This window comes from Dreissena polymorpha, chromosome 10 (genome assembly GCF_020536995.1).
Source record: "Dreissena polymorpha isolate Duluth1 chromosome 10, UMN_Dpol_1.0, whole genome shotgun sequence".
Lineage (NCBI taxonomy): Eukaryota > Metazoa > Mollusca > Bivalvia > Myida > Dreissenidae > Dreissena > Dreissena polymorpha.
In genome coordinates, this window is record NC_068364.1 from 53744928 (window position 1) to 53757936 (window position 13009).

The window sequence follows — 13009 nt, forward strand, 5'->3', positions numbered from 1 at the left end:
TTTTTTTCGTTATCACACGTCTACGTGTTTTCACTTGTATACCATGGTGTATGTTTCATACAGTTGCGTATATTATAATAAAGAATTAAAATGCACGCATATACATCTTGTGTGAATTAATTAAGACGTCTACATGTGTATCACAATACTTACAGATTGTGGCACCCATGGGCATTTGGACGGCCACAAATGTGCTTGCAAAGTGCACTATGCTGGCGCAAACTGTGAAAAACACTGTCAAAACAATGGCACCCAGAGTACTAGTGACCCCACAAGTTGCCATTGTCAACCCAGATGGGCAGGATTACTGTGTGACATCGACTGTAACCATGGCATCTATAATCAGTCTGACCACCAAAAATGCCAATGTGACTCGGGGTGGACTGGGGATCATTGTGATTATATGGGTATTTGTTTCGTTTTATATTGAACTTCTTATAATTTGAAATTATTTCCTAAAAATATCAATATGTTGATTTTTCCTGCTTGAAAACGGACAGGCAAACTAAGTTAAAACGGTTTTACTGTAATATTTATTCCGATGAGACTTACAAATTTAGTTTCTAGATGTCAGGAAAAGAGAAATATGATCAGTTTTGTTATGTTTGTTATTTAAACAAACCTGGACATTAGAATGATATGTAACCTTGGAAAATCTTGAGCTCACTGTGCAATATACTAGCGACAATCAGAGTCACTCACACACCTAACGCTGATAATGTTATCAGGAATTGACATGAAAAAGATGTTATTTTGCTTGTTGAAATGGTTAACATAATCATCCATACTAAAATGGCTGTCCCTGAAATTCAGGATGGCTCGGAACACACTTTGTTTTCGAAAAACGTGTTGTGGGTTATTACAAAGTTGATCAACTCCCTGCCAAAGTAAATATAACACACGTGCACCGCTTGTATCTTAAAAGGTCAAGCCCTCTTGTAATTGTCATCTTCAAACAGTTCTTTGGAACATGTCAAATCGTGAAAGGGCCATATTTTCATCCGAATTTATAATTTTAGTTTGTAAAATATTATATATTTACCAAAGTGTACACAACCATGGATGGCGTGGCATACATTGCGAAATCAACTGCAAGTATGGCAGCCCAAATGAAAAAAATCCAAAAAGCTGTTTATGTTAAACTGGCTTTGATGGCGAACAATGTCCAATAAGTTGCAATAATGGTCAACAATGCCTTCATGATCCTTTCCTCCCTGACTGCGACAGTGACTGGCCGGGTTCAAGCTGTGACAAATGATTGAGTCTTATTTATAATTTACTTGAACGATATCTTAATATTAACATGCACGCCTCCGTTACACGTATTCTATGATTATTTTTTTACTTAAACAATATTAATTTTGATATATAATCAATGTTAATGATAAAGGTCTCGTTATATATGTATATATGGAACGATACAGATAAGTCTTTTTTTCTTGATATTTGTTCCCAGAATTTTTTTAGTCACAACAACTACAACACAAACTATGATAACAACATCAATGATTTTCGTAGAACTATTTGTCCCGTTGGGTCATTTTGATGTATAATTTATAGAAAGAAAATTCAAGTTTTTTATTCGATCTGAATAAGGAATAAGGAACCAGTTCCTTATTTCTATTCAAACTGAATAAGGAACTGGATAATCATCACTTAAAACTAAGAAGAAAGTATTGCAAAAGGATTTAAATATACAATATATATGTATATATATATATATATATATATATATATATATATATATATATATATATATATATATATATATATAATATGTATGTATGTGTGTGTGTTTGGTTCACTTTGGATCAATTTCATTGATGTTAAAGTAAGAAACTGTCAGTTCCATATTTGGCTTGAATAAAAAATTAGCAACTGGTAACTTTTTCCTTATTTAGCCGCAAATAAGACCTGTACTATAAATAAAAACAAACATGTTTCAATGTACCTGATTGCTCTTTTACATCACATAAAGTCAACATATTGTTAAATGCTCTAGGTTTTGTTTATGTGAAGTTATAAATCAAAACGAACTAGAAAATTCCGGTCCAAATTGAAACAATAAATCATATGCAAGCGCAAAATAAACATTAATATGTTACGTAATACATAAAGTAAATGTATTCGAGTTATTTATTTTTGATTTAGAAAGTTTTGCATTATTTTTCTTTTAAACCCTATATCAAATATGTTACGCGTGAATAATGAAAACGGAAGTGTAAACAACAAAACAATACATCTAGTTGATAATTCGAATTACACACATCATACAATAAATGTATGATTCTATAATAAATAAAATTGATTTTTATCCAATTGTGCCAGAAGAAGTAACCAATACAATTGTATCAATAATTATTTAAACATAGTCGGTGCAGTCGGTTTCCCGCCCTTTACTGATAGAAAAATATATTTTGTTAAACATTTCAGATTATTATCTATATACAAAATATAAGAATCAATGCAATATTTCTATCACAATACAGGCGTTGTTTTTCCTTCAATACCATACAATTTAGTCCGATGCTAAGATTAATTCTGGTTTCAAGACATCACAATATGAGGGCTGCGTCACATTTTACCTTGTAGGCTGTATGTATGCTTCCATTGATTAGTATCAACAAAAAGTATAACCACAGTGTCATGGTAAATCATTTGCTTTTCAGTGGATGGTGGTTGGTCCGACTGGTCTGCCTGGTCCGACTGTCCTGCTGACTCTCTTGTTAACACGACCAAGTCTAGAACACGCACCTGTTCCAAACCTTCTCAACAGTTTGGTGGCGCCAATTGTACCGGACATAGCGTGGAAACGGACTGCTGTCCAGGTACCTAAACATACTTTGTACCGAGTATAAGATGTCCATGAAAGTCTGATCCAATGCCATTTTAACATGTTTTGGGGACCAGTCTGGTCATTGTCAACGTTAGAGAACAAGAATCCGGTCTACACGCAATAATTTGAGTTTAAATCGAGGTGTTGTCTTGGTTGATGAGTGTTGCGCATAAATATTTGTTTTGTGATTGCATTTGGGGTAAGTCGGGTAATGGTCGAGGCCACCGTTACTCATAATAAAACACCCTAATATGTATTCGGCTTCATGCACACTATACTTATTTTCGAAAGCCCATTTGTACTATTTCGGTGTCATTGTCGTTTTCTAATATGTAATGAAAAAACGTTGAAAACCAAATTGGTTTCATGGAGGAATGACATTGATTTTTTATCATGTATTAAACGTTAAATCGATTAAATGGCTTAACAGTGTTTCATATCTAAATGGATTGGGTTTAAGTCAATGGCGGCATCGGTTCTTGGACAGTCTGGTCGGTGTGCAGTGGCATTTGTTTGGACGCATACAGGGTGAGAGTTCGTCAGTGTAATAACCCCATGCCTTACTGCGGTGGTAGATACTGTGGGTCTGAAATAGAAGTGGACCAAACGTGTATACCTGATCACTGCACAACAACAACAACATCAACAGTTACATCATCAGCAGGGTCACCAGGAATCATTGAACCAAACATGACAGAAGCAATAACACCAAACACTACAATTGCTTCGAAGACAGGACTTACGCCAACAATTACATCAGCAGTATCAGTGACCACAACAACAGCTACTCAAATACCAACATCAACAACACAAGTTACTGCAGGTGATTAGATGTGATACATGCGAGGCATACTGAAAATAATGGTTTGCATGATTAAATATCTTTAAGATTGATTTGATTATCCGTGTTTAACACATTCGTAAAGAGCCATACCGCAATATTAAAACAATTAATGATTATTTTAAGGATAGTTCTTGGACTCTTCTTTCCCGGTCATATTTTATCTTTAAAAATTAAGCGTTGGTCAAATATTTCAACACATACGCCGATAAAATTATCCAGATATCTAAATATAATGTATTTGTTTCCCCGCAAACAAAATTTGAAGGGGCCATAACGGAACCACCATTTTGGTTGGGTTGTCAGTTGATTAAAATTACAAATCATCTAGAGCAAATTATGCTCATAACTAAAAACACTGCACCGAGTTAACGTTTTTCTCTTGTCACTAAATCGCCTGTTAATCACCATAGAGACAGTAATAATTCTTACTTTACAGGTAGTTCTCCAACTTATATATTTTCATTTACGAGTAGCCCAGTCAACAATGCAACAACGTCTACTGTTTGTGTTTGTAATGGACTAATTTTGGAATAAACAAAAGCTATATCAGATGCGATATTCGGATTAAGTATGTTACAATGGGCGTTTTCTAGCATTTTATAAATTAATGGTGATCTATAATTCAATTTGATATACGCATCAACGCTCGAATTCGTTTAACCATACACATCGTTAGTCTGTTGTTATAAATTTGTAACATGTCATTCGCTGTTATGTTATTTAATATAATATGTTCGAAATAAATTGTCCTGAATCTTTATCAAACATTGTATACTGACGATCAAATTGCAGTTTGTTTGTTAACTCATAAACACGATCGCACTAGTAGCACGGACCTGTGTAATATTTAGTCATAAACAGCGTCGCATCAACATAATGGAGTTGTACAATGTTTACTTATTAACACCATCATACCAAAATTATGGATTGTACAATGTGAGGCCATTACCACCATCGCAGCAGTTGTATGTGACTTAACAATGTTGCGTCATGAACACCATCGCATCAGTTGTATGTAACTTAACAGTGTTGAGTGATTAACACCATCGCGTCAATTGTAAGTGACTTTACAATATTGGGTCATGAACACCATCGCACTAGCAGTATGTAACTGTAGAATGCTATGTTATAAACACAATTGCAATAGTAGCACGGAACTGTACTATGATTAGTGATTAAAACCAATGCATCAGTAGTAGGGAAATACACTCTGTAAAGTCATTAACACCATCGCATCATTTGTTTGGAATCGCACACTGTTAAGTCATTAACACCACTGTCATGGAACTTTACAATGTTAAGTCATAAACACAATCGCGTTAGTAGTATAGATATATATGTATTCGTTAGCGTTAGCATGGAAATGCGCTTTGTTTACTCGTTAATATTGTCACACTAGTAGAATGGTACAGCTCATTGACTATATCTTTCTAGGTAAGGGTTATCCATAAACATATGTATTAACTATGCTTGAAAATTCAGCCGCACTTTAAGTTTACCCCCTTTGCCGCAATATAAACCATGCGTCGAGCCATGTTTAATTACAAATCCAACAATCAAAGATTTGAAAGGGGCCATAACGGAACAACCGTTGTGTTTGGTCTGTAAGTTGGTCTTTTGAGTTTAAAAGAACAATTAATCTGAACAAATAATCGTATTACTAAAGTAACACGAGTTCACGTTTGTTGTCTCTTGCCACTAAAACTCTTGTTCATCACTCTGAAAACAGACCACACTTTACACTTTACAGGATATTCGTCAACTGGTACGATTTCAACTACGAGTACTCCACCCAACAGGTCAACACCATCTATAGCAACTTCTACAACAGGTTTAAGCAACGCAATCGTCACATCGCAAACACCTACAAAAAATCGGCACTAGTACAGTCCATTGACTGTTCCTTCCTCGGTCATGTCTAATCATTGAAAATGTATTTACAATGATAAGAATTGAGCCGAAGCCAATTTTTACCCACTAGACCGCACAAGTTAACACAACGTTGAGCCATTATCTAGTCGTATCCACACAAACAACGTTTGAATGGGTCATAACGAAGCCATCATTTCGTTAGTTTTTTCTGTTTGTCGCATATGTGGTTTCAAGTAAAATTCTTAAGCAAATACATATTTGACGTAAAAATAGTGTTTGTCTTTTGCCACTTAACCACTTATTAATCACTCTGAAAACAATAAAGCTCTCACTTTACAGGGATTTTATCAACTGTTAGAAGTTCAACTATGAGTAGTCCACCCACGACTTCAACATTTCCACCAACAACTACTACAAGAGGATATATCGGCCTATCGGAAACGACTACAGGTGATAATGCAAGAATATTTTGAAGCGCAGTACATATTTATGTTAACAACAGTCTTTGAAAGCATACTTATTTAAATAAATACTCATTTTGCAGAGCATAGAATAACGTTTAAATCAAACCAGTTTCATCGAACTGTGCGTTATTTACTTATTAACAAAATCACACTAGTACAATAGAACTGTACTATATTAGATCATTTACACCATTATACAAGTGATTTTGATTGTAGGATGTTTAATCATAAACAAATTTGTATCGAAAGTATGGAAGTGCATTTTGTTTACGTTTTAACATTATATTTACTAATGTAGACCGTCGAATCAGTAGTATGGAACTTTACATTCCTTACTCATTTACACAATTGCACCAGTTGCATTGAACTTTGTGTTGAATTTAATAGTACATCACATTTCATCACTGTATTGAACATACCGTTGTTTACTAAATCCTATGATTGCAGGAGAAATATGCAGCTTCGCCTTGTTTACTCGTTAACATTATCGCCCTAATAGCATTGAACTGTATGTTGTTTACTCATTTGCATTACCGCATCATTGGTATGGATATGTACGTTGTTTAATCATTAATACCATGTCATCGCTAGAATGGAACTGAGGGTGGTTTACTCAATTTTACGATCGGATAACCAATATGGAACTGTGGGATGTTTGCTTATATATACTATTGCATCAGTTGTGCATCAGTAGTACAAAACTGTAGGTTGTTTACTCAGAAATACCATCGAATCAGTAGTATGGAACGGTAGGCTGTATACTCATTAAAACCATCGCACCAGTAGCATGGAGCTGAACGTTGTTTTTCTTCCTAGCATTATCGCACTACCAACATGTTATCGTATTTGTTTACTCATCAACAAGTTAAGTCCGTTGCACAAGAAGCATGGACATGCGCTTTATTTACTCGTTTATATTGTCACACTAGTAGAATGGTACAGCACTTTAACTCTTTTTATCTAGGTAAGTTTTTTCCATGAAAATATGTATTAACTTTGCTTGAAAATTCAGCCGCACTTAAAGAGTACCCCTTTTGCCGGAAAAGTAACCATGCGTCGAGCCATTATTAATTAGAAATCCCACAATCAAATATTTGGAAGAGGTCATAAAGGAACCGCCGTTTTGTTTGGTCTTTAAGCTGGGTTATCTGAGTTTAAAAGTACCATTAATCTGAACAAATAATCGTATTACTAAAGTAACACGAGTTCACGTTTGTTTGTCTCTTGCCACTAAAACTCTTGTTCATCACTCTCAAACAGTACACACTTCACAGATTATTCGTCAACTAGTATGATTTCAACTACGAGTAGTCCACCCAACAGTACAACATCATCTATAGCAACTTCTACAACAGGTTTAAGCAACGCCATCGTCACATAGCAAACACCTACAAGTGATCTCACATGTACAGTCCATTGACTGTTCCTTCCTCGGTCATGTCTAATCATTGAAAATGTATTAACCATGACAATAATTGAGCCGAAACCAATTTTTACCCCCTAGACCGCACAAGTTAACACAGCGTTGAGCCATTATTTATTCATATCCACACATACAACGTTTGAATGGGACATAACAAAGCCATCATTTCGTTAGTCTTTTTCTGTTTGTCGCATATGTGGTTTCAAGTAAAATTATTTAGCAAATATTTTAAAATACGCAAAATACTTTACGTAAAAATATGTTTTGTCTTTTGCCACTAAACCAGTTGTTTATCACTCTGAAAACAAAAGAAACTTTCACTTTACAGGGAGTTTATCAACTGTTACAAGTTCAACTATGAGTAGCCAACCCGCGACTTCAACATTACCACCAACAACTATTACAACAGGATTCAGCGGTCAATCGGAAACGACTACAGGTCATTTAAATGAATACTCATTTTGCAGAGCCAAATTTAAAGTTGAAATCAAACCAGTTTCATCGAGCATTGCGTTGTTTACTTATTAAACCACACTAGTAGAATAGAACTGTACTATTTTAAATCATTTACACCATTATACAAGTGGTTTTGATTGTAGAATGTTTACTTATAAACTTATAAACAAATTCGCATCGATGATATGGAATTGCACCGTGTTTACTCTTGAACATTATATTAACTCATCAAGACCTCCGTATCAGTAGTATGGAACTTTACATTCCTTACTCATTTACACAATTGCTTCAGTTGATTTTAATACAACACCACATTCCATCACTTATATTGCATTTACCGTTATTTACTAAATCATATGATCGCAGGAGAAATATGCAACTGCGCCTTGTTTAGCATTGAACTGTATGCTGTTTACTCATTTGCATTACCGCATCACTGATATGGACATGTACGTTGTTTACTCATTAACACCATTGCATCACTAGAATGGAACTGGAGTCTGTTTACTCAATTCTACGATCGGATAGCCATAATTGAACTGTGGGCTGTTTGCTTATTTATACAATTGCATCAGTTGTGCATCAGTAGTACGAAACTATAGGTTGTTTACTCATAAATACCATCGAATCAGTAGTATGGAACGGTAGGCTGTATACTCATTAAAACTTTCGCACACGTAGCATGGAGCTGAACATTGTTTGCTTGCTAGCATTACCGCACTACCAGCATGTTATTGTATTTGTTTACTCATCGACACCAAAGCCAGTATGCTTAAACTTTACGATTTTACTTATAAACTTTTTCTGATTAAAACTGTTACTCTTTACCACAAGAACACCAGTAGTATGGAACTGTATCATGAAAACTTAACAATGTCGCACCGGTAGAATGGAAAGAAATTAACATATTCGCACCAGTCTTTGGAACTGTACCTTGACAATAAACACTAATGTACCATAGCATGAAACTGAGCGTTGTTTACTAATTAACACTATTTAACCAGTTGGGTGGAATTATGTATTGGTTTCTCATTAAAATCACCACACTAGTAGAATGGAATTGTACCGTGTTCACTAAATAATTAAAAAGATCGAACTAGTACGAGTGAACTGTTCTTTGTTAAATCATTTACAACATTGCACCAGTCGTTGTAGTTTGGAACTGTATGGTGTTTACTCATGACCATCATGTCTTATTTAGTAGTAAGGAACTGAACATTGTTTAAGTTTTTACACCATCACACCAGAAACATGGAACTGCATCTATTTTATCGCTAACATTATTTCACTAGCAGCACGTGTACTGTACGTTGTTAACGTGTTAAAACCATCGTACCAGTAGCGATAACATGCTGCTTGTTGCATCGTTAAACACTATCGCACAAGTGGAATGGTATTGAACGTTGTTTACTTGTTAACACCATCGAACCAGTAGCATTGAACAGCCCGTTGTTTACTTGCTTGTAACTGTCTTAGTTTAACGTTACGCTTTTTACTCGTAAAACTTATCGCACCAATGGTATTTAATTGTTTATTATTTTCTCATGAATACAATCGGCATCACATCAGCAAATACACTTTGTATAATGGTTTACTGAATCATGTTCACTCATTGACTCATCAGGATATCCTCGTTTATGTTTTCCAGGCACTGCCGTCCGACCAACAGCGGCTCCACAACGTACGTCTTAACATAGTTTGCCATTTGATGAATTGTTATATTCAATTAGCGGTGTATAGAAAGCTGACAGTGCAGATATTTCGTTCCTCATCAAAAGGGTTTTAGCCTATATTTAATGTAGCAATTATTAAACCAAAGGATGGCCTTTCGATCCACATGCACGTTTTTATAATCGAAAATGGTCAAAAGAAATTTTACTATTGGTGCTTTGTTCACTAACACTGGTGGTGCATTACTTTGATCGTATTTGTGTACACGAATTGAAATTAAAGTATGTCTGTATGGAGATACATGAACTGTCATTATTTCAATTTGATTAGCAGACTATTTACCACATATATCTGTCAGTTACCATGACGAAAACGAGAAACAGTTTGTAGATGAAGTTAAAGAAAAATGTTTTGATTTTATGTCGTCAATTGGTTTATAAATAACGATTAAGTTCTAGTGCAAAAATACAAAAAAACAGAAGGGCGTGAGCTGGAGTTGTAAAACAATCTCAGAATTACAAAAAGTTGCTAATTGGTATATCTTAATAACGACAATGCGACAATTATTTCGGATCGCAAATGATTTGAACAATGCTTGCGCAGTGTAAATGAGAACCATATATGATTATGCAGTGCTAATGCTTGAAAGTTCTGTTGTTTTTTTTGCGGGAAGTATTATTGCTCAAATTATGTAATTGTGTTCCTGTATGTAGATCAGCAATTGTCATGTTAGAATAATACATAAAATATTACTTCACGTATATGTAAATGTGTAAATATTCCTTATTAATTGTATCAATTATGACTATTCATGCTATGAACTATGACTAACCTATCATGTTTCAGCTATCCAGTGCACAGTGTGTAAGGTCAACCCGCAGCTGTGCTTTGTCCTCACTAAATTGGAGACGTGTCCTGACTCCTACTGCATCAATGAAGTCACAAACAATGAAGACGGCTCTAAATGGATTGACAGAAGGCAAGTAATAAAACGCTCTGCTAAAAATGCAATTATGTTCACGACAGAAGGCAATTTATATTACCCTCTGCTATAACCTAGTCAGTATTGTATACTTTTAATAAAACCTTCTTGGTACCTTGTTCATATTGATTATTTCCCACTACTGCATCAATAGTCACAAACGACGCAGATTGTCCAAAATGGTTTGAAAGACGGGCAGTCATTTAACCCTCTAAAATAACCTAGTCCGTTTTGTGGATCGACACCTACATTAGATAAAAATACTTTTAAGTAACTGAACATCAAAATAAATTAAGGATTAACGTGTTTGTAATCTGTTCACATTGGTAGATTTGGGCACCCACAAACCGATTTTAAACCCCCACAAATATGTTTTGCCTTAATTGTCCCAACGCTTCGATCTGCTTTTTATCAGATTGTGATTGTGTGTGACATGTTTTGTTTGTCCTGTGTCTGATTGTGTAGCAATTGGTCACTTGCCTTATATAAACGACATTGTAGTAATGATCAAAAGATTTCCTAGAGTTTGAGGTTGATTTACAACTACACAGCTTAAATAGTTTCGAAGTATGATTTTTAATAATATGCATTCATATAGAAAACCAATTCATCACACGGTTCAATGACGTTACTCGTCGAACACATCTTTGTCCATATGAAATATATAAGGGAAATTATCATTTTGCAGATAATTATGTTATTGATGTTTTCAATGTTGTAGATGTGGCACTTATGACGAGTGTGAGAACGACTGGTGGCACAGCACAAGTGATGATCCAGACTGTCAGGAATACAAACCAAACGAGAACACGATGAAGGACATCCACTGTACCTACTGCTGCACCACAGACAACTGTAACATGGATATCAAGCCTGCCCAAGACACCCTCTACACGCATCCAAAGAAATAGACAAGCAACTAATTTGTTCTCGAATGTTGCTTATGTTTATCGTTTGCCTGTTCAAAGCATAGAATGATATGTTATGTTTGTTATGTGTTGTTTGTCTTGTTCAGCATTTAAGCATTGAAGACTGATTTAAGAGTGTTGGGTGAGGGTTAATTTAAAATATTTATTATTGTAACGGTTAAGATTTCGTTACTTCTAACTCAGCTGGTATGGTATGCAGAAAAAGAATTAGTTGATCATTGAATACAATCTTACGATTCTCTTATTTCAAAATTGGATTTTGATGAACCAGAAAATAGTTGGGTATTTTAAGATCCGTAGTTTTATTGCTATTCTAATTTGTACATACCGGTAATTATTATTTGCTCTTGATATACATCAAAGAAAAGTGTTACAAACACACATAAAAATGTAATAGAGAGTAAGTTTGTTTTTTATTCCTATTTCGTTATTCCTTATTCGAATAAGGAATAAGGAACTGTTCCGTATTCCTTATTCACGCGTAACATATTTGATATAGGGTTTTAATGAAAAATAATGCAAATATTTCTGAAGTAAATCAAAACAAAATAACTCAAATTATTTAACTTTATGTATTAAGTTACATATGTATGTTTCTTCTTCGCGATTGCATAGGATTTATTGTTAAAACCAAACCGATATTTTCTCATTCGAATACTAACATCACATCACGAAACCTCCAGCACATACTATTATTTTACATGTATGTGATATGCAAGTGCAATCTTGTACATTCAAACATGTTTGTCTTTATTTATAATCCAGTTCCTTTTCAGCGGCTAAATAAGGAATAAGGAACCAGTTCCGTATTCCGTATTCAAGCCAAATAGGAACCGGCATTGGCTTACTTTAACAATAATGAAATTGATCCAAAGTTAACAACATATACTATATTATTTAAATATTGGTTGTATATTTAAAATACTAATAGCAATATTTTTTTATTAAGTTTTGAGTAATGATAACCTAGTACCTTATTTTGTGTGAATACAAAATAAGGAACTGGTTCCTTATTCCTTATTAAAATCGAATAAGCAACTGGCACTTTCATACAAACTATTACAATGAACCAAACAGACCAGTAAATCAATTAAAATCATCGTTAATGTAGGTTGGGTATCAAAAACAAAAAGTGCAGTACATATCTTCTATGTCTCATTTGGTTTAAACTTATTTTTGATGACAAAGTAACACATTAACAAGTTACATGACATTGACATAGGATTTGGCTCAAAGGAGAACCTTATAATGTTTCATTTAATGATAACTGAGTTCCTTATTCGTATTGAACACGGAATGAGGAACTGGTTACTGTTTTATTCAAATCGAATAAGGAACTGGCGATTTCATACTAAACATTATATTAAAATGAACTGCAATTAATGTTTTTTAATAGCCAACCTACATTTACAATGATTTTCATTGATTTATTGGGTCTCTTTGGTTCATTTTAATTTTTTTTGTTCGTATGAAAATGCAAGTTCCTTATTCGTTTTGAATAAGGAATAAGGAACCAGTTGAACACTGAATAA

General features: G+C 34.3%; 1 protein-coding gene across 9 annotated transcripts in view; it reads left to right on the plus strand.

Moving 5' to 3' along the window:
* The window catches only part of LOC127848059 (neurogenic locus notch homolog protein 2-like), a 33351-nt gene extending 21809 nt beyond the window's left edge, over positions 1–11542 (plus strand). For 5 of the 9 annotated variants that reach the window (XM_052380346.1, XM_052380348.1, XM_052380350.1 and 2 more), the window contains 9 exons: positions 156–407; positions 2670–2828; positions 3297–3659; positions 5431–5511; positions 5892–6002; positions 7768–7878; positions 9544–9576; positions 10413–10545; positions 11270–11542. In XM_052380346.1, coding sequence (XP_052236306.1) covers positions 156–407; positions 2670–2828; positions 3297–3659; positions 5431–5511; positions 5892–6002; positions 7768–7878; positions 9544–9576; positions 10413–10545; positions 11270–11459 — 1433 coding nt within the window. In that variant the 3' untranslated portion in view covers positions 11460–11542. The remainder of the gene's footprint in view (positions 1–155; positions 408–2669; positions 2829–3296; positions 3660–5430; positions 5512–5891; positions 6003–7767; positions 7879–9543; positions 9577–10412; positions 10546–11269) is intronic. The other 4 variants (XM_052380352.1, XM_052380351.1, XM_052380353.1 and 1 more) reach the window with 4 other exon arrangements.
* Positions 11543–13009: the final 1467 nt, after the last annotated feature.